General features: G+C 41.2%; 2 protein-coding genes across 2 annotated transcripts; one reads left to right on the top strand and one right to left on the bottom strand.

The window, feature by feature from the left end:
* Window positions 1-626: 626 nt before the first annotated feature.
* Window positions 627-8,074, top strand: ccdc177 (coiled-coil domain containing 177). Its single transcript, XM_051388929.1, has 3 exons — window positions 627-1,094; window positions 1,852-5,291; window positions 7,493-8,074. Exon 2 carries the CDS (start codon window positions 1,864-1,866, stop codon window positions 4,426-4,428), a length of 2,565 nt encoding a protein of 854 aa, XP_051244889.1. The 5' UTR covers window positions 627-1,094; window positions 1,852-1,863; the 3' UTR covers window positions 4,429-5,291; window positions 7,493-8,074.
* plekhd1 (pleckstrin homology domain containing, family D (with coiled-coil domains) member 1) lies at window positions 7,749-22,784 on the bottom strand. The gene is made up of 13 exons (XM_051388941.1): window positions 22,061-22,784; window positions 20,012-20,105; window positions 19,741-19,830; window positions 19,230-19,306; window positions 18,754-18,845; window positions 18,611-18,663; window positions 17,753-17,847; window positions 17,564-17,657; window positions 16,518-16,708; window positions 14,033-14,165; window positions 11,689-11,833; window positions 10,222-10,365; window positions 7,749-9,313 (listed from the first exon to the last, which is right to left on the bottom strand). The coding sequence occupies exons 1-13, from the start codon at window positions 22,213-22,215 to the stop codon at window positions 9,156-9,158; spliced, it is 1,521 nt and encodes a 506-aa protein (XP_051244901.1). The 5' UTR covers window positions 22,216-22,784; the 3' UTR covers window positions 7,749-9,155.
* Between the last annotated feature and the right edge of the window lie 348 nt (window positions 22,785-23,132).

Genomic DNA, 23,132 nt, shown 5'->3' with positions numbered 1-23,132 from the left:
TGCTTTATAAACAGATACTGAATGACAATATAGTAAAATACAGCTGTAATAATATCACATATAAAGTTATAATTGTTGACAAATATCATTTTAGCTTAGCAAATAAAAAAGAAATAGTAATCAGACATTCAGTATCGTTTCATAATAAAAATCTGTAGTTAAACTCTGATGATCTGTAATGATGCTGACTGGCTGCTGATCCACCTTTTCGACTGAAGAGAAACCCAAAGCATAAATCTTTTATATGATAGCGCCCTCTAGTGACCGTTCTGTGCCATTACAGCCTGTTTCATTTCACACATGCTCAGGGTGGCAGATGGCAGCTGTTTAATGCGGTGATAAGACTTTTGATGGTTCAGCCTGCACAGATTAAACCAACATGTATGTGTAGATAGCTTCGACTCTCATATAATGTGTTTGACATTTTCTTTTTTACAGATATTAGTATTCCCTAGCAGACAAAACAAGTTATACAGCAATAAATAATTAAGGAAACTGAATAACATAATTATGCAGATGCTTCCTTTATATAGACTCATCCATGTCTCTGGTATAAAACCTATAGGAGGAACTTTGCTGCAGGCTAACATTGGGGTTTTTGTTCCATGTTAAAAGCATGCAGGATGAGTGTGGAGGCGCTTGGTTTAATTGCAGCGTGCAGACAGTATTTTTAGCATATTTGCCACAAGCGGGCGGAGCTAAGGAGGCTGAGATGGAGGGATGCTGCTGAAAAGAAAGCAGGTGGAGACGCTGATGTTTACGGATGCACTTTGCTGAGGGTGGATCACAGGAAAGCTGCATAGGAGATTTTGTTGTTGGGGGTGTTTTGTGGTGAAAGTGAATTTCCCTCTGGGGACGGTCTTTATTTATCCTGAACCGCTGAGAGGACAGATCCCAGCCGCTGCTCAGTCGACTGAAAGCCTCCGTCTGTGTCTGTCGTGTCGCTGGAGGTTGCGACGATGTGATGCTCCATCGTTGGATCGACGGCCGCAGCCTTTTCCCCTGAAACCTGATATTATGCAGGGAGCAAGGGGCACTGGACGGATTAAAGGGGAACAAAGCACCGGTTTAGAAAACGTTTTGCAAACTGGCAGGTTAGTGGATGTTAGTGTGGTGCGCCACCGCATGAAATACAAACCAATCCACGGGATGAAACAGCAGTAAATGTTGTAAATATTGTATTTTTGTGAGACAACAACAAACAGCAGGCACGTCTCTAATGAAATCCATCTTTAAAATCTCAACCTGAGGTCGTTTTTAATGTGAAAGTGCAGAGTTGTCTGTGTCCTGCTGCTACAGGAAAGTCTAGGCCTTCACTGTTTGTAAGGTGTGAGTCCACGATGGAGAGCTTAATACATTTGTCCAGTGCTTGTTTACCAGACACAATCTCATGCAAGCGTTTTAAATCCAGGTTTTTTACTATCAACTGCTTAATAATATATGTTGCAGGATCTGGTTTCAAAGGTATTTGTAGGTTGATTGTGTGATATAGAGTGAAAAATATATGCTATGAGTAATCAAATTCTCTCAGCCTAGTAACTCTGCCAAAAATAGACTCTCTATTAAAGGACTGTGGTGTTTGTGCGTGTCTTATGTCACTTCCCTGAAGGGAAAATGTCTCATCTGGAGTAAAAATCAGTGCATGAATATGTGTTCATGCATGCATGCATCTCTGAACCTGCGTTATGACCCTCCCCCACAGACTGCATCTCTCTTAAGCTTTGGACTCAATGCTGTAATCCTCTAATTGAAACCTCTTCCCACTATTTTATCCACTTCCCCTCATGTATCATACAACCTCCCCCCTTCCCCTCCATCGATCCCCGCCCCCTCCCTCTTCTCTACCTGCAGTATTAGCCAACTATGGTCGACCCCTCGGAGGCTGAGGAGCAGAATAAGTGTAAAGGCCCGCAGCTCGACACACCAGCTGTGGCCACTGAAGACCCTCGACTGCCAGAACAGGCCGATGGCACGACGACAGAGGAGGATGGGGATGCCGGTTTTGAGACACCGCCCACCGGCAGTTCTGAGCCGAGCCCCTGCCACACTGCGTCCCCGGCGGGGCCAGACGCCATTTCTCAGGGGCCCCCACCTCAGCAACCACAGACTCAGACTGAAAGAGATTCGTCACCCAAATTGCACCTGGACCTGTACAACTTTGACTCGCCAGCCGCAGAGGGCAGCCGCTACGTGTTAACAAGCCCTCACTCTCTGGAGGCGTGTGCCCGATGTGGGGTCAAACCTGTGGAGCTCTTGCACCGCCCGCTAGCTGACTTCGCCCGGGAGGCTCCTGGCCGCTCCATGCGCGTTGCGACAGGGCTGTTTGAAGTCTACGAGAGGGACAGGCACGCCAAACTCAGGCAGTGCAGGGAGGAGAGGGAGAGGATTATTAGAGAGGAGAAAAGAAGGATTCTGCAGGCAACAGTCAATAGCAGCAGTGCGTCATCCTCCTCTGTGGAGCAGCAGCACAAAGCCTCCTCTGGCTCCACTCAGCCTAACAAATCTGGGCCGGTGACCTCTAGTTCTGCCCCTGATTTTGCAGCATCCTCTAGAGCCACAGCATTAGGTCCAACCTCAAAAACAGGTACAGCTCTTTTATCTAAAGCCCCCGCCTCCATTCTAAGTACCTCCCCTAAATCTATCCATGCAGGATCTACTCAGTCCTCAAAAACTGGTTCCACACCCTCTACACCGTCCTCCAAGGGTGGCTTCCAAGGATCTACCAAGCATCCTTTGTCCTCCTCATCTGAACAAGTAAAAACCACACGGCCGCTCTCGTCTGGCCCCCCACCGATAGTCAGGAAGCCCTCAGGCGGTAAATCTTCAAACACTTTCCCCAGATCAACACCAAAACCCCCCTCCTTCCCCAGAGCCAATTCTACATTAACATCATCAGTGTCAAAGCCTGCAGTCCAGACCTCTGGGACTCCTCTGAACGGTGTAACAGGAGGACCGTTCTCTCAGCACAATGGACATCTTGGAATTCATTCCAAGGTGCGAGGAAAAAGCCATTCGCTGGAGTCCTTACAGCGGAGGAAGGATCCCGTCTGCTCTTCAACCTCCACCACCACAACTACTACTACGTGCACCTCATCAGAGTCGGGTGCCTCCTCATCTTACAGTTGGGATGGTGCACGAGATCACTGGGCTAAAGCCAGCTCCAGTCCTCGAGCTCGCACTATGGCCACTTTCAACTCCCTGATGGGCCGCAGTCTCAGCCTAGGTGACCTGAGCCACTCTCTTCAGACCACACAGAAGGTGGAACGCATAGTAAAGGAGGTGAAACGTCGAGGCCTGAAGGCCGTGTCCGAGCGCGATCGCAAGATTGCAGCTCTGATGCTCGCCAGATACCAGGAGGAAGACATCATGAGTCAGACCCGCTACGTGGCTCACCTTCAGTGGGATAGTGAACGCAGAATGGATGAGCTGCGGCGGGAACAGGAGGACAGAGAGAAGCAGCGCGCAGTGCTTCAGTGCCAGCGGGTGTGGCAGACCCAGGTGTCGATACGTCAGCGACGACTCAGCCAGCAGGAGCGACAGTCAGCAGCTGCCAAAATGCGTCAGGCTGAGGAGAACGAGGAGCGATGGAGGGAGCTTGCGGAGCAGCAGGAGCGCAACCGTCTGCTGAGGTTACAGCAGGCAGCTCGAGAGGAGAAGCATAAGAAAGCTCTTCAGGAACAGAACCTGAAGGCCCTGGAGGAGGAGCGGGCAGCCATGCTGGAGCAGGAGAGGCTGCTGCTGAAGGAGAAGCTCACCATGGCCGAGCTGAAGAGGCAAGAGAAGGAGCACCAGGCCCAAGAGGACAGACGAGGTCTGAACAAAGCAGAGAAGAGACGTCACGCTGCTCTGATACAGGAGATCGCTCGCAGAGAGCAGGAGGAGAGGGAGGAGGCCAGGAGGGCGGCAGAGGAGAAGCTCAGCCGCTCCCTGGAGAATTACGAACAGATAGTTGAGCGTCGAGGGCAGGAGCTGAAAGAAAAGGCCAAGCGTGAGGAGAAGCAGATCCAGAAAGCACGCAAGGCAGCAGAGAAACGTGAGAAACAACAGCAGCAGCTTCTGGAAGCTCGCGTGAAGGAGGCAGAGAAAAGAGCCCAACAGGCAGCTTTAGTGGCCGAGGAGAGGGCCAAGGAGAAAGCTCAGCGGGCAGTCCAAAGCCGGCAGGAGAAGGAAAGACTCCAGAGGCTCAACAGGCAGCGAGTGGAAGAGGAGGAGAAGCAGAGACGTCTGGAGCTGCTCCAGTCCATCGAGAGGAAGCTGGAGAAGAGTGAGCAGATCTTCAAGGAAAAGAGGGCGGTGCTGGAGAGCGCTCGCTCTGTTGCGCGAGCCTCTTTTCATGTACGAGACAAAGTGCGGGAGGAGACCAACATGCGTACTTTTGATAAAATGGCCCTGGAAGCTCAACTCAAAGCAAGCCTGGATGAGAAATAAACCCATAGCTTTGTCGTGGACTCCTTACTTCTGGTCATGTGCTTGGCTCTAGCCTTCATTGTGGCCCTCATCACTCAACAGCTTTACCCTTTTTTCCCATAAAGACCCACAATGTTATTTTTTCCTTACATATCTTCACCCATCAACTGGTTTTAAATGCATTTTTGAACATCAGTTTTTGTTATAAATCAAAGAAACCAAATTATTTTGTATCATGGATGTAATGAGACTACAAACTACTACAGCTGTTGCAAATGAACAGTAAAGCCTGTATGGGACATACAGTGGACTTCATATTCGGTGAGAGTATAGAGAGAGCTGCCTTGTGCAGCAACACAACCCCTCCTCTCTCCTCCTCTTTGCCCTCTGCTCCATCTATCTCAGCTACTGGACTGAAAGCTGTGCAGGAATGAAAAGAGTCATTGTTTACCAGGAAGCACAACTCCATGACAACTGCAGAGGCTTTTAAGGGAGCACTTCTATAAGGGGAAAACTAAGCGCAAATGGTTCTCGACCCCCAAAGCAAATGAGGGATCCTTTTGTACACATACTGTGACACAGCTAGATATAGCATGGAAGTAAAGCCCTGGGCTGGACACTTGTCTGTACGTAACCGCTGACAATGCAGCACAGGAAGACCACGTGCACAAGCCCTGTGCTGATGAAGCATCAGAGGACGCTGATTCCTGCAGCAGGGGCCGTTCTCCCTCCCTCCTATTCCCTGCAAGGACTCTCTCTCTGTCTCTCCTCTTCATGTCAGTGAAGCAGTGAAGCGCTCTGAGGGACAGCCACCTTTCGACTCCCCCGCAGTCGATCTATCTGCTCCCAGCACAGCCGCCTGGTGACCGAGTCAAGGTCAACAGGTACAGGAGTTTTTATTGCTTTTTTTTGTTATGCAATGCTTTCTGTTTTGTACCGTGCTCTCGCCTTTCAACGATTGCAATTAAAAAAAACACACAACAACCCTTGATCACGCTGACCCCGACATGTCAGTGCAGAGAGAGAGATGCATTTAGTCATGAGCCGACATGCAAGCCAGCAACAGGCTTTAAAGGCCTCTGGCTGTGCTAATCCTACAATCTCTCAGATTAAAAAAAGAAAAGGGAGATACACATGGGATTTTGCCCTCCGATGTAGCAGTTGCCATAGCAATAGTAATCGGGATGGAGCAGCGAAAGGTGAATGACTGAGCAGAGATAGTGCGTGGGAATATGAGGGGGTTGCCTGTCGGGAGCTGGCTCTCCGGCGGCTCACAGGGCGTTATTGGAAAAACACGCCATCGCTTTGTTATAGTCACATCTGTGTGAGGCAAAGAAATTACTGCACCATTCCCCCTCTTCACTCATTCAGGGAGAAATCCATTTACAACCTTCACCTACAGCAGTCCCTGCAGCACATCTGCGGCCAGGGAGTAGACTGGGCCGAGCATTTCAGACAGACTGATACCTGCTAAGGTCACTAACTGACTGAGATAAAAGCCAGAATGAATTTGAAATGCGGCATTAGACCAGCAGAGGACTGACAGGCTTATGGCACTGACTGAGCCACGCTGTTCCCACCAGATAATCATGGGGAGGTGATGTAAGGTTAGAGGGATGAGACGGCAGATTTGTAGGCACTTATGACAGTGACTGAAAAGAGAAAATGTAGAAACGGTTATATTAAAATGCAGCAACATTATAAAAGCTGCAGTAGATCCCTCTTTATTCTAAATAAAAAGAAAAACAGTAAAACAGTAGATCAGAGAGGCAAACTTCAGACTTTTGAGTGAATTTATAATCTGACCGAATTTAAGATTTGACAGTTTTTGAAAAAAAACTTTAAAAACATTATATGTTAATAATGGCATTAGTTATTTATGTGTGTCAAAGCGAAACACTGTAAAAGAAAGTACAAACAATGCAGTAAGTGGCTTATCTAAAAATCCAACAACAATCTAACCAAGCTCATGTTGTATATTCTTATCTCCAGACAGACTCACTGGACTGGCTCAGGTTACACTTAATGTGTAATGTAGTTTAATTTAACATTTTATATTTAATAAATTGATTTTTCAATAAACCACAAGAGGTTGCTCTCACTGTCCAGCTCACCCTCAAGTGGCTTATTGCTTTTATATTGTCATGATCACACTGACCAGCAAAACTCTTAGATAAATAAAATAAAAAAAGATATAATATAATGAAAAGATATATATACATATATATAAGGCTATACATGATATTTTTCTATAACATTCAGGAGGATCTATTGGCAGAAATGTAATCCAATATGCACAGGTCTGTTTTCGTTAGTGTATAATCACCTGAATTTGGGAATCGTGTTTTTGTTATCTTAGAATGTAGATAGGGCCCTCCATGTTATTTGCACGGCTAGAAATCCTACACGCTGGTCCTTTTAAGATCCTATCTTGTCCACACTCATATTTTAAGATTCAGTCAATAATGTTTGAAACACGAACTAAAAGTGAAACACTGAGCAGTCAATGTTTTATTAGGGTCTTAAATGTCTTCAGATACATAGAAAGTGCACATCAGACTTTCCCCGTTCTGATGCAGAGGAGTTCAGATCCATGAGTCAGTCTTAAAAAGTAATGAAAGTAAACTCCCACAAACAACCAAATTTAAGTTGTTCAGTGTAACAGTACTTTGATTATGAAACGAAAACAGATTGAAAAAGAAAAAGATATTTTATACTGACCTCTTGGATTGAAATAGAAAAAATAAAAAAGTATTTTTTAATCTGGAATTTTTCTCTTCCTATGTTTACGTTAGTTTAAGCCCCCTTTAGCATAGTCCTTTATAAATCCGTATTAAATGGTTTCTAGCACATATTTTTAGTGTGCAATGTATTAACAATTATAACTCCTCATATGAACAAATGAGCAGTTATAGCTGTTGATAAATAGATTAATGAATACTTAAAATATCCTTATATGCATTAACAACTCCACTATAGTGTGTTATAAACCATTTATTAAGTGCTTTTGAACTATTTATAAACGCCTAATGGGGATTGTACTGTGTATACTGACATTATCACGCTCTTATTTTATTTGCTGCAGGTCCTGGTGGTGAACAAGAGCGGGTGATGTAACCTACGATTCTCGTGCCAGAACTTTTCTTCCCACGCTGAACTTTATCACAGTGTAAAACACAGCGAGTCTCTCCTCCGATGGAAAACGCATCCATATCAAGAGTTTGTATTCATTTTAAGCTAGTAACAGTGCCATCTATTGTGCTGCTGAGAACAGGAAACTGAGACAGCTGAGCCAGATGTGAACCGACAGCCTTTTACCTGCATAAATGAAGTGACGTGTACAAGGTTCAAACACAGCTTTATTAGCATCAAGGCATGTTATTCAGTCCATCGTTTGTTCCCTCTTACCTTCCCCTGACATGTGGGCTTCTTTTCTGTATCCTTTCTGTTACAAGTTATCATTTGTACATTATCATAAAATGCTTGCGTCAGTGAATTACATTGAGTTGCTTCGTTGAAGACAGAGTTTCAGATGTAGCAATAATGAAATGGCCGATATCATACACGTCTGTGAGTTCATTGTTTTCTTTAAACCTCTGTTAAAGTAAAGGACACAATCTGTGCATACAATCAAAACCAGAATAATAAAAACAAACCTTTTACAAGATGGATTTGCATTGTCTGTGCTATCTGCTAAATATTTTCTGTATACTTTAAATCTATTATAGTAGGACTTCTTTTTAGAGAAATGAAAACACTAGAAACTCAAGGTACAAGGCTACAGTCACACACTGCCGACTGAAAGCTGTTTACACATTTTGATCTAGGACATGTTAATAATGTCAAGTAACATTACGGCCTTTTATCAGGTGGAGTCCAGAGTCCCAAATGGTCAAATACTCCGTAGTTTAATTAGGACGTTAATGTAGTGCAGTGTAATACCTTACTGAGAGAACAGCTGTTCTTAATTATCATAATTGCTCTCTGGCTAAATAAAGTCTGATGGTGTCTTATCAAACAGTTCCAGGAACTAACAGGACTTTTTCCCACGACAGGAACTTTTCCAGGAACTCAGACAACAAAACCTCATTAACAGTACTACCCTACTACCCTAAATGCAGGTTAAGTTTCTGTTTCCCCAATAGCTTGAGAAAGAAAGAAGGGAGTGGCCGTAGGAAAGTGCTAGTGTGTGAACAAAAAAAATAGTATTATTTGCTGATTGTTTTATTGTGTTGTTAAATACGAGTGAAACACCCAGTAGAGGTTTCAGTCTCATTTTTCACCTCTGCATGTCTCCTTTAAATGTATTCTTTACATCCAACTAGTATATCGGAGTCATGTAACAGTGAATACAAAGAAAGAAAGGAGTATGAAAATTACATTTCAATTGCTGCTGTAGTTTTTAAATCATAAATCGTTCTAATTTGTCTAATCTTCAGGTTTTTTCAGATGGAAACTCTAAACAGGGATGCTCAAAAAGGACTTCCTGAGTTTGGTTCTTGTGGTTCCTGGAACTGTTTGGTTGAAAGAAGCCCATGAGGGGGTCTGAGAACCAGTTTCTAAAGGGTTTAGCCAGTGTTCGCAGAATTAAATTTCGATTGCTCTTAATATTGCAACCGTCGAACAGATTTCTGTGTACAATCATCTACAGTAATTTAACGGTGGGTTTGGGATCAGGATCTCTACAGCACTCACTGTGTGGACTGAGGTAAAGCTAAGGACCATTTCTCCTCCTGTACCTCGTTCTCTCAGTCCTCTGTTTTATTTGTGGCGTCCTTGCGAGTGATGATCTTGTACACGCTCTCTCTGAAGTTGCTGTCAGAGGTCAGTCGCCGTGCCGTCTCCCGCAGCTCCTCCATGCTGTCGTCGTCTGCGTTGCTTACAGCAAAAGACTTGGAGTGTTTCACTGTAACGAGGCAGAGAGAAGAACACAATGAAGTACTTATGACTCTTAACGGGTTCCTCGTTAAATAAAGGAAGAAATTAACATACTACTGATTAATCACTTGTGTGATTTTACAGAAAATTAAGACAAACAGCCAAACTTTCTCTGGTTCCAGCTCCTACAATGTCACTAATTGTTGTTTTCCTCAATTCTTTTAAAATAAGCTATTTGAAGACGTGAACTGGGGCTCTAAAAGGTTCGAATTGAAATTGAAATGTACACTGCATCACTCATATTTCTCATCCCTACTACCACTGCAGCTACAACAGGTACAAGTGATACTACTTCTATTACAGCTACCACAACTGTACTACAAGAACTACATCCATTGCTACCATAACAACAGTAACAGTAATTATACTGGTACTACATCTACAACTGCTGCTGCTAGTAGTAATACATATTAATAATAATCAGTGCTAATCACTGCCAGTACAAATAACACTACTACTACTATGTTTTAACACAAAGTGTTTTACATAAAAGAAAATAATCACAACATTTACAATAAAGCAGAAGTAAGTACAATTAAATAGGATAAATTTAAATTAAAGACAAGGTTAAATATTTGGATATTAGTGTTTTCCACCTGTGTTTACTAGTACAATCACTACTGCCTTATACCTAATGTTACCTTTATTTGTGCAGTGCATTGGCAAACAACACAAACTTCTCAAAAATACTCCATAGAGACAACTTTAAAATATATATTGGAGTGTTTTTCTGCAGACTTTGAGAACATGGATGAGTTCAGTCATAAAATATGCATGCATTATACAGCGTGTGTGTGTGTGTGTGTGTGTGTGTGTGGTGTGTGTGTGTGTGTGTGAGGGGGGTTGTGATCATTACTGTTTGATGCACAGACTTACGCCAGTGGTGTCTGGAGGCTCTCCTCTGGATCCTGCAGCTCTTGATTCTGCGTGCAGCAGCTTTGTGCAGATACACAGCGTTCTTCATTATCGCTGGAAGCTTCGCCTCGATCTCTGCCGCACAGATACACTCCTCAAAGAACTCTGGTTACAACACACACATCGTAAACACATCATATAATATTCACAGGATGCTAACACAGGTCAATTATTATGTATACTAATACATTTAAGGTTTGGACTGTTTGTGAAACAAAAACTGTGAATGTAACAGTATTTTCTGAAATTGTACAAACCAAACAATCAATTATCAGATTATCCATAAGGAAAATAATTAGTTGCAGTCTAATTGTATATGAAATAGTTAAAAATTAGCTCCACCTCAACCTACTACAACAGTAAAATTCTGCTTTACATGAATGCATGAGTCATAATAGTATACAGTACTAACAGTCACAGGGGAAATTTTTCTGCATAAAGAACACTTCCTTTTATTACTTTAAGATACAGTTTCCTGATTATACTTACATACTTTCTATACTATCACATCTATAACACAATCTACGGTTAAGTCCATCAAAATACAGCTGCTAATGTCGTTCAGGTGTTACTGGATGTTCAGTAACTGGGATAAAACCTCAGTACTGATTTCTATTTCCTGTCAGATTCTTTCCTTTGTCTTTGTTAAATACCTGCAGAGTCACACAGCAGCAGAAACAATAAGCACATCTTTAAATTAGGCATGTGGCGCAGCAGCTTCATTAATACAATGTCTGCAGGTAAATCACATGAGGTCTCCTGGGAATATGAGTCCTTTATTCCTTTTGTTATCAGGCTACTGTACAACAACAGTCCTCAGCAGTATTTTATTTACTGCTGCTAATTGTTTCCCTGTATTGCCCTGTGTATGTCGATATCTTTGCCTCTGACATTTAACTACTTGGCCTGTTTGTTTTGGAGTTGTGTGTGTGGACTAGGTATGCTGCAGATGAATTGCCCTTGTCTTGTCTGAATCTGAATAATTAGTTGCAGCCCTAATCAACTGAGGCAATATCTAGTGAATGAATTTAACAAAATAAAACATGTTTCACTATCTGTGACAGATATCTGCCCAATGTGTTATTGTTTCTCCTACAACCAACATGTAATACAAACTCTGTCCAGAGGAGGGCGGTCACACAGGTGTAAGTTCAGATCTAATTATTGACTTCACATCTCCACTGTCTGTTTAATCTGTATGTGTACAGTGAGTAAATACGATTGAATAAATATTTATTCATGTATTTGACTGGGAGACACTGATGCTATCCATCATGTATCATCACACCAAACTCCATCCAATATTCATAGAATTATGCCTCTAACTTCTCTGACTTTATCAGCTCCCAATGAACTAAATGCATTCTTTCAGCACATATCGGCTCTACCAGATTCAGACATGTTGACAGAAACAGTGAATGCACTCACTCCTCAGCTGAGTCACGTCCCCCTTCATCTTCTCGTCTCTCTCTTTGGTCCGTTCCACCGAGTTCAGGCCTTTCTCTAAGTCCTGCAGGGCCTCTTCAGCCAGCTTCAGTCTCTTCTCCAGCTCCACCCGAGACTCTATCTCTGCCTGAGACACACAGCAAACACACAGGGTGTTAGTGACAACCTCTTTAAGCAAATGAGTTGACTAAGAGGAGGGTTAGATTGATACATTGGATCTTTATGTGGATATTAAGACAAATATTGAGCTTTTGACTCAGCTTAAGAGGACAGTTTACTTAAATTAGAACTGTTTCATGAGGCTTCAAGGAGGCAACACAGCAAAAAGAATGTAATTAGTACATAATATATATTATATTGTACATATATATAATACATATTGACAATGTCCCCATCAATATTAGCCAGTAAAACTCCACTAAACACACATTATCTCGAGTATTATCCCAGAGAGACAACTGACTTGAGGTGACACGTACAACCAGTCAGTAAAGGTTTGGGTATTTGCTCAAGGGCACTTTAACAATACAGAAGTTTCCATCTTATTCATCTCTTGTCTGTGCATTGTTAATAATGCAGTTTGACTGAGGCCTGGAGGAAGAAAGAGTGAGTGAGTTGATGTAAAGAGGTGATTGATAGAAAGAGGAAACAGGTAATTTCATACAGAACAACTGGACATGAGAGGATTTTCTTTTTGTTCCAGTAAGTGTAACGTGATATCAGCTCTTCATGCCAGAGAGACTCAGCATGTAAGACTGGGCGTGAAGGAGGAGGAGAAAGAGGGGGAGGAGGAGGAAGAGGAGGAGGATCTCCTGCTGAACCACCCTGAAGATTTCACAGACCTGATTTAATTAAAATCTGACTGGATGAGCTGCCTGAATATCCAACAGAGGAGGAAGAAGCACTCAGATCTTTTACTAAGTAAAAGTGAAAACACCACAGTGTAAAAATAAATGTCAAACTCTCTCTAAAGCAAAAGTACAAAAGTATTAGCATCAAAATATACAAAAAGTACCTAAAGAAAAAGTACTTTTTAAGCAGAATGGCTCATTTAAGAATTATATATTACTGGATAATAAGTGATGCATCATCATGATGTTGCAGCTGATAAAATGGGACTCATTTTAAATAGCTTATATACTGTTGGGTAGCTTCATCCATAATATTACATCATAATTTATAAGTGATTTATATTTGTATTAATAATCTGAAGTTGAAAAGTAACTAGTAACTAAAGCTGTCAAACAGATAGTGGAGTAGAAAGTAGTAGCTTCCAACGTGTGCAGTAAAAGTATAAAGTAACATAAAATACAACAAAACTGTACTCAAGTATAGTACTTGAGTAAATGTACTGTTTCTACACAGGCAGACTGTAGTTACCATTAAGGATACTGAGTTAATGCTCTAACTGGGGCGGCAGTAGCTCAGTGTGTAGGGACTTGGCTTGGGAACCGGAGGGTCGCAGATTCAAGTCCCACAGACCACAAAATATGGAGTGTGGGCTGGTAGCTGCCAGTTTCACCTCCTGTGCATTGCCGAGGTGCCCTTGAGCAAGGCAACCTAACTCCAAGCCTGCTCATGGGGCGCTGTTAACGGCCACCATCAATCTCCTGTTTGTTTACATGTCCACAAGTGCATGAAAGTCTGTATTATTGTGTGTTGTGTGTGTGTGTGTGTGTGTGTGTGTGTGTGTATAAAAAAAGAGTGAAAAGAACAATTTCCCCTAGGGGATCAATAAAGTATTTCTTCTAACTTACACATGGTGAGGCTCAAACTATTAAACTATTTAGATTCAAAAAGGCTGTTTATTCATTTACAGAAAATATAAATAAAAATTAAGATCCGATTTATTTAGGATTGTGGAAGCTACACTGTGGGGGCCTAAACTTATGACCTGAGTATTTTAAGAGCTACAGCAGCTCGAGTACAAGGACACTAAAAATTATTAAATTATTATTATTGTTTGCCTGATATCTGCCTGCCTAAATGCACAAGTAATGACAAATATAATTTTCACCTGGTCCATCATGATTGTTGTTAGTTCCACCTCCTCCCTCTGAGTCTTGTGCTAACACTAAAGTAAAGGTTGGCCCTGCTAACATTGAGCATTTCTCTCTGTATTTATAAGCAGATAGAATCAAAAATGTTCTTCAATCATTTTCAACTCAACCAATTCTCTTCTTACTCTCTTATCTTCTTGAAAATCCTTCTCCTGAAACAAAAACCCGGCTAGATGATTAATAAAGCGACCTTTAATCTGACTTTGAGCAGTGTTGTGTTGCTGTGTAAACTGGATGCTGAGAGCAGCTGAGTCATGCTGTGTTACCTTGAGCTCGGCCTCGGTCTGCCTCTTGTCCGCAGTGAGCTGAGAGAGCGACTGCTGCAGCGTCCGAGCCTGAGACGAGTAGTACTCCCTCTCCTGCTGCAAGACTGTAGCCCGCTTCTCTTTCTCCATGAGCCTGAGCGAGAGACACACACAGTCAGACACACAGTCAGACACACACACACAGTCAGACACACACGGTCAGACACACACAGTCAGAGACACACACAGTCAGACACACAGTCAGACACACATACACAGTCAGACACACAGTCAGACACACATACACAGTCAGACACACAGTCAGACACACACAGTCAGACACACACTGTCAGACACACACACAGTCAGACACACACTGTCAGACACACACATAACAGCATAAAGAAGCTTGTGCATATCTCTGTGCTAATGAGACAAATGCTCCTGTTTCCAATGGTGAGTTTAATGGTTATGGTTCTATTCGCAGCCACTTTGAAACCCTCCAGGATGAAATGAAGCTGAAAACAAAGCTGTTGTTGCTGTGGATGAAAGTCGACCTTCACTGTCAGGACTGCATTTATCGGAGCCGTGCTGTGCTCACTGAGCTCTACAGGACACAGATGACTGCACACAAACGCACATCTGTACTGTAATTTCAAGGTTAAAACAGAACTTTATCTCAAACAGACCAGTTTTATGTGTGAGACGCTTAAAGAAATGGTTTGACGCTTTGGGAAATTCACTTATTTGCTTACTGTGAACATGATAATACAGCTTATTGTAATTTAGGAAGCTTTTTTTTTTTACAAATTTAACAAACAAGATGTGTTCATTAGGGAGCTTTTTAGATTTAGATTAGCCAACTGTTGAATTTACTCTCTGAATGTCAGTTGCCGTTTTCCTGTTGGTGGTTGTTGTTGTTTTGTGAACAGATTCTGATACAACAGACAAAATGACATGTTCTATAAATAAAATAAAATCTATTTTGTTCTATGTTATTTGGGTTTAGTGGCGGTACAGACGTCCACTTGGACTCAAGGATGAACTCAATAGAATTTCGTGGTCAAAGGTCAAAGTCCCTGTCACTGATATTTTATGATTGGTCAGACAATTTATTGTTGACACTTTTGACTCAAAGGTCAATGGGACATCAAAATGACCTTAACACTTTTTTGGTCATAACTCAAGAATTGATGCGGTAATTATGACAGAACTTTACAAATATGTTCAACAGGATGCAGTGAGGACATTAATTCTATACTTTTTTATCATATGACTGAAAAAAAGACTAAATATACTTATAATTGAAAGAAGAAAAACTATTAAAATACTAAAATTCATACACAAATTGATCTCAAATGTGTAAAATATGTAAAATTATTACGTAATAATTCAGTAAAACTAGGCTGTAATAATAAGTGAAACACTGTACAACCACAGAGAGCTGTTGATTCAACTTTACTAACCTTTTTGAGACAACAGTTTCTGGTATCTTCTGCTGTATCTTTGAATTATTTTATCATGAGCATTTATTTATTATTTATAATTAAATACAACAATATATTAGAAACACCTTTCATGAAAGAAAAAGATGGAAAACATAATTTTATACTAAATATATTGTAGCTGTATCACTGGATAAATATGTTTCTAGTGAAAATACTGTCTAATTTAACTGCCTCAAAACAGATGACAACAGATGAGTCAACATGTAAACAACTAAAGTAATCATCTAAACAAAACCTTTACCTTTTAACCAGTATTTGTTGCTGTTGTTTTAATACAGAAGAGGATCACTTATGTTTTGCATTTGGTATGAAATCTGTTCTGTATGATTAAGGTTGTATATTTCTGTATTTTTCCACATAGATCCAGCTGTATGTCAGTCAGAGGACGGCCGGGAAGAGGAGAGGGAAGGCAGAGAGCTCATGGAAACATGAAGTTATATTTCAGTGTTCATAACAGAGCATTAGTGCTACACAGTCGATAGCAGCTGCTGTAATATCCCACTTACTGGTGCTGATCAATGGGCTGGTTGTTTAGGGATCAATACACATTTCCACTAGTAGTTACATCCTCTGTGCCATTAGCATAGAGGTTCCCTGGAAAGGCTTCGACCCTCTGGATGCCAAAACATAATCGCAGGCTGAAGCCCTACTGTGAAACTATGTATATTATATTATGTGTGTGTGTGTGTGTGTGTGTGTGTGTATATTTATATTTATATATTTATTTATTATATTCACTTCTTTAAAGTCGGTAGAGGTAGAAGTAATGTGGCTTTTTAAGGATTTTAATGTGGAAATTATATGTGTATTTATATGTGTATTAATAAATGTCTGGAGGGGATCTTTAAAGGATTTCTGACTTAAAAGCACCCGTAAATGTTTTCAAGACATAAAATTCAAATGGAAAGTCTGTTATATAATTGCTTTTGTTCTGCTTTCAGGCTCTAAACCAGGAACCCCAGTCTGACGCTGGATTCTGTTTCTGAGGTCTCACTCACTTCTCGTCAGCCTGCTCCTTCTCTTTCACCAGGAGCTTCATTTGCTCCTCAATGTGTCGCAGGTCCTGCAGCAGGTCCACTTCTCCGGGATCCTCGCCGTCTTCAGACTTCTTTGCCGCCTCCACCTCCTTCTCCTCCTGCTCCTTCACCCCCAGCAGCTCCAGAGTCCGCTGTTTCTCCTGAGAGAGCTCCTGAAGGACCCAACAAGAGATTCTCAGTCTCAGTCCTCAGTGTAAACAACTGTTCTGTTTAATGAAATTAACAGGAAAAGTAGGTAAGGTCCATTATGGTTATGGTTATGTGCTTGGAAGAGATATGATTTTATTTGAATTTCTTAACCTTCAGTTGTTTACATTGATCTTTTTCAGATGCAGCAACTCAGCTAAAATCCAAATTTGTGAATAAGTGATACATATTTATATTGAACTATATATGATAGTTACCTTGTACATACACACATATTTTGAGTTCAGAGAGTTGCAGCCACATAAAAAAAGTTTTGGGGGGATTTTTTATGCCTTTATTTGATAGGACAGGTGAAGATAGGAAAGTTGGAATCAAACCTGAGTAAGGACTTAGCCTAAATGGTCCTCTACCTGGTGAGGTAGGTCCTTTTTTGCTTTCTTGCCGAGAGTCAATCAATACCATTTTTATATCCGTCCAGACTATTTCTTGGTCAGAATCAGTGACCTCCTTCACATGTTAATTAGTGAGCTTTAGAGGTGCTGGTAGATGGATTTTGTTACCTTAAGACCTGTTTCCAGTCTTTATGCTGAGCTCAAACAACCAGACAAGTAAGCGAATCAGCATATTTCCCTGACATTAATCTCAGTATTCAGCTGTTTTTCACATGGCTCTAATTCCCTTCAGAGCGAGTGGCATCAATATCAAACTTATTACATTAGCAGGATAATTAAACTATCATCCTCGAAGGTTTGTTACATAACATATTACATCAGCAGTTGTAACATAATCAGAATCGAACCAACTCGTCGATACGATATTCTTGTTACACTGACTGTATCTGTGGATGAGTGATGCTTTACCTCAATGGATTTCTGCAGCATGACGGTTAAACTGCTCAACTCTTCTTTCTCACTCTCGACCCCCTTCAGGGACTGAGCTGTGCCGTCCAGGTCTCTGCCATCAACACACAACAGAAGACAGATCGCATTCATTTACAGGCTTGTACAGCGTAATCGGCCTCAGTTAACATGAATGGAAGGAGTCCTTACAGTTTGATATGCTCCTGCTCTGCCTTCAGCTCCAGCACCACCTCCTCAAACTTCATTTTCTCCTCCTCCAGAACCTGGTTCAGGCGCTCCAGCTCCTGCGCACACAAACACAACACAAAGACAACTATTTCAGAGCCTTTATGTGGGAATGTTTCCCTGATTTTATTCAATCAAATTAAAAGACGATACACACATGTGCATACAATACTGAAGCTCATCAGGAAATCACAATAAAGTCACACGACTTATTTCCACTGTGGTCCTGAAGTCTAGGCTAGCAGGCATGTGTGGAAAGGGAGTGAAAAATATATGCTAATATGATATCCCATTTTATACTAATACGGACCTGCCCTAAAAAGATGTGTCACTATGCTAAGTTAACTCAGCATCCATTTTCATCATAAGAATGAAACATCACACTTGATGCTATTGCATAGCTACATAGTTTAATAATTTAACTCCAATATTACTGATGTTGCTATATAAGAGCATCGTCAAGGATCCTTTATTTCAATACCACAACTGAAACAATTAATCGACTAATCAACTAGTTGTTTTACATTAAATTATTCAGCAACAGTTGTTTTATTAGCAAAAACATTCAAACATTTTCTAGCTCCAGCTTCTCCAGTGTGATGATTTGCTATGTTTCTCTGTTTTATATCATAATAAACTGGGTATCTAATGAGCAATTAAAAATAATGGTTAGTTGCAGCCCCACATATACAGTAAGTCTAAACTAACAGCTAACATTTATGAATATTTGAATGATCTGATATCTTCTTATTCCAAACTCAAAAATATCAACATGCTGTTGCTGTTACGCGACGATGCCAGAGCGAGTAAACAAAGATTCACCTCTCTCTGCGCTCTCTGGTGACTAAGCTCCTCAGTCTCTTCCATCAGTTTATCTGGAGAAAGAAAACCATTAGACATAAGCTCCTTCCGTTTGTTGAACCTTTAATAAGCTCTTTGATTCAGGTGACTTCGCCCATGTTTACCCAGGTACTCCTGCTTCTCCTTGGCCAGCTGCAGCCCCTGAGCCTCCAGGCTCTCGATCATAGCCTCCCCCAGCTGGGCATTCTTCCACGTGCTGTCGGACAAACAGTAATTTTAATGAAACAAAAGGATATGTCAATCATTTTTGGATCGTTTGCCATGAAATTTTTTCACAGACATTTATGGTCCCAAGAGGATTGATCCCTCTTACTTTCATGATCCTTAGACTTTTCCTATTTTACGTATTTGGATGGGTTGTCATCAGATTTGCCACAAACATTCATATTCTCTATGAACTGCACATTTCTGACTTTGGCAAATTTGGGATTTTCTTGTTTTTCTACAAACTAAAACTTCTCCCATCCAATTAATTCTATGATCCCATGAAAATTAGACACAAAGGGGCTTTAAGAATCATATATTTTGTGTGTAAATCCTTCAGAGGAGGAGGGATAATCTGTGCCGGTCAAATACTCACACTTTCCCTGACTCCTGGAGCATCTCCATCCACTGGACCTGCTCATCCTCAGACTCACCAGCCAGGACTATGGTACCCTGGGGGATGGATTCACAAATTTTACATCAGCGCCTCAATAATGGGCTTAGGCTGTAAAATAGACAATGGATTTCCATCTTTTGGCCGCTGAGATAATAAAAATTGATGTAACACAGTGTGCAGTTAAACTCACTCCATTATGTGTCCCATTTGTTGCAGGATTAGGCCGATTTCTCACATTATTGCAGCGATAAAAGTACAATTTAGAAAAGAGCTTAAGTGCTTGGCTCTCCTAGCTGATCTGTAAATTGTTTTTTTGCACTTATTATACTATGTTGCCATTTTTGCATTCATTTGTTGTTTCATTTTGTCTGTCTGCACTTTCAACCATGGGTCTGTCTTAAAATGTACTTTTAAACGTCTCTAAGGCTGACAGATGATAAAGTAATGGAGGAAATATAGCAGTAAATGTGTGACAGGTACATGGTCTTACAGTAAAGTCTTCCAGGTTGACCACGATGGCAAAGGGCATGCCCATGTTTTCATTAGCTGACACCACGCATCCTCCCAAAGGAATGACTCCCTGAGACAGAAACACATCAAAATGTTATTTATAATGTTGTTTCTGGTTAATTATGATTAAAACCTTCTGTTCACAAAAGCAAAAAGTGACCTACACACATAGTTATTTATCTAAAACCTACATATCTCCCACCATCTTCTTCATTTTCTTACAGGTGTACAGAGAAGATGCATCGGCTCACCTTGGGGTGGATGTTGAAGTACCTGTTGGTCTCAAAGTTTTTTTTCTCGCTCTCTGCATAGTAGAGCAAGAAGCTGTCTTTGATGATGAAGAATCTTTGTACCGAGGAAGACAATGAAAGCAGCAGTGAGTCAATCCTGTGGGGCTGAAAGGAACCAACGTCTGCTGATGTTCTTAATATACAAAACTGATGAACAGGTAACTAACTGCAAAGTCTACAAAGTCTGCCTCTTTATGACAACAAGTGATTGGTATAATTAATCTAGAGGAGCTGCTTTTTTCCCTGTACATACCACTGCAGTTTTATTTTATGCTTTCGATCAGCGGGTCCCAACTTTTATTTCTTATCACCCACTAAAAGCAGCACTTGCCACCTCTCAGATTTTGTCAAATGAATGTGAGTTATGAGCTGCAGAACAGAAGAGCGATTTTTCAGAGGCCCAAAAAGGCAAAATGATACTGTATTTCATAATAAAAAAACTAAGATTGTAAACAAAATCAGAAAAATAAACATATTTTTTGTTGTTGCAGAATCCTGTTTGTTCTTATTTCTTACCCCAATAACCACCTAGAGACCCTCAGATTAATACATTTTCGCCTCGTCTTCAAATGTGTTAACAGTAATTTATTTATTTAATATTTATTCAATGTAAATTACAGTAACTATAACATTGGAAAGAGACTTGCTAAACACACACATATCCAGTTATCCTTACAGTATATTGTACTGACTGAGCTAATAAGAGTGTTGTAACCTGGCCTATAAATACAAGTTGTTGTAAGTAAAAGTTAGAGGGACAATGCATTGTGTTACTGATCGGATCAGACGTTGCTTACATTGTGTTTACTTGTCACTTTCATGTTCTGTTATTGTGCATTTTAAGTTTGGAATAAAGTCAACCTGAAACTAACAGATAAATAAATGAGCAGGTATTTGATATATTAGTTAAAGGAAGATTTCAGCGAGAGAGTTGCCAGAGACAGATTTGATAAAAAAAATATTCAGATTCTCTGCTTCAGAGGCCGAGATATCCTGAGCCTTTAATTCCCACAATGCAACTCAATGTCTACCTTTAATTGATGACATCACCAAGGTTTATTTTCTCTGTCGTTAGAAAAACTCCTCTACACTTCAAACACACATTATACAGCCATTTCCACAGGCTGAGCTGCACTTTTTATAACAAGCGCTGCTTTAATTTCACCCACAGGGAAGGTTTTCAACTAACTGCTGTTTTTCTTTTTAAGCTGGTGACAAAAACAAAATCACTGAGCTCAGCCGCCTGCAGTTTGGCACAGGAAACCAAATGAGCATTTACCAAATTCTTTTGACCTTTATGACACAAGCAAATGGCAAAGGTTACGAAGAGTGTGCTGCAAATGGACTCTCTGGATCCACTGTGTATTGTCGTTTTAACTGTTATGTAAACTAAGAGCATTATCATGACATAAGGTACCAATCCAGGCATTTTAACATCCAAATATACAGTCATATCAGGATACACAGGAAACGCCTGTGAGTGTATCCTGTTATTATATAAAGCGATCCTCTAATACACAACATGTCAACAGTCCATGTACATGTCCACTTTCATCATTACATCAGAGATACAATGAATCAAGTCTACAGGTTTTATCCACTTTCAATCAGGAACATAAGAGTCTGCCATAAAAAAAACTTTATGTAATTTGTGATGTGTTTCTAAGAGGTACAGTCACAGATGATCTCAAATACGGCTGTAAAGAAAATGTTAAAGATTTCTCTCTCGGAACAGTAGAATAATCATATTTTATACCTGTGCTGTCAAATAAATCGTCAATTTAACTTTTTGCCAGATTATTCTCTAAGATTTTTGTTTGGAACAGAGGAAAACTTTCTCCCTCATAAACGTCAGAGAAACATCAGATTACCTACAACATCTAGTTTTTAAAGTTCATCCAGGTTTTTACGAGGTTTTACAGGCTGCAGAGAGGCAGATGTTCGTCTTACCAACAGAAAGGAAGACTAAAAAAAACCTCTAAGAGCAGGTCAATCACACCTCACCCTCACCTGCGGGACCACTTGGCCGACGGCCGTCCGAAGGGCCTCTTCCACAGCACCCCGTGCAGCTGCACTTTGGTGCTGATGTCCAACACGTCAGAGTCCGACTGCTCCATGGACGACCAGGGTGAAAACAGAGAGTTTCTGGACGAAGACGAGAACATTATCTCTGGTTTCCCACGCCCTGATGGAAGGTGGGGCCAAAAAAACAAAAAAACTATCAATAATATAAAAAAAAAAAAAAAATGAAGCACAATACAGTCAGTCAATAACAATTACCCCAATAACACACACTCTCTCACACACTCTCTCTCACACACACACACACACACACTCACACACACGCACACAGAGAGAGGTGCGAGTACAGCTGCAGGGACAGCTTCAATACAAAACAGGAAAAGTAGCAAACAAATCCCAATAACTCAGCAGGGTGGAATGATGCAGCTGCCAATATGCTCATCAGCTCGAGGCAGACTGACTGCACAGCAGATGAAAACAGGGATGATAGAGCGAGAGAAAGAGTGAGTGAGGGAGGGAGGAAGAGGAGAGATACTGGGAGGCGATAGGGGAGGGAGGAAGGGAAGCTTTAGGAATGAGTTGCTAAATCTGAAGCGGGTCAATACATTGCAGCCAGTAAAAGCTGTTATTCAGATTACTGTACTCCCAGCAAGCGGGGAGTCTGCATCTCTTGGCAGGTATAAACTCCCTGGTCTCTCCATCCATCACTCCATCACTCCCTTCATCCACTACTCCAGCTGTGAATTAGGAGAACATCTGTGGGAGGAGAGGCGCGGCCGCACGGCTCCTGATAAAGAGGATGGAGAGTCGGAGCGGTTGACATGCAGCTCAGTGTCATCAGTGTCAGATTAATTTACAGAACATGTGTCAGAGTGGATGGACAGCAGATTATAAAGATATTGACAGCTCAGCTTCAACAGGGAATGCATGAGCCTGTAGACGGTTTTTTTTCACAAGTAAGTAGGGGAAAGGGAAGGGAAAGAAGAGCCTCTGAAGCGACGATTTAAGAGAAAAGTCCCACACATAATAACTATTTATTCTTACCTTGATGAATACGAGA

Source organism: Dicentrarchus labrax, unplaced genomic scaffold, assembly GCF_905237075.1.
Source record: "Dicentrarchus labrax unplaced genomic scaffold, dlabrax2021, whole genome shotgun sequence".
In the NCBI taxonomy this organism is placed as follows: Eukaryota; Metazoa; Chordata; class Actinopteri; family Moronidae; genus Dicentrarchus; species Dicentrarchus labrax.
This window is presented reverse-complemented; position numbering and strand designations above follow the sequence as displayed.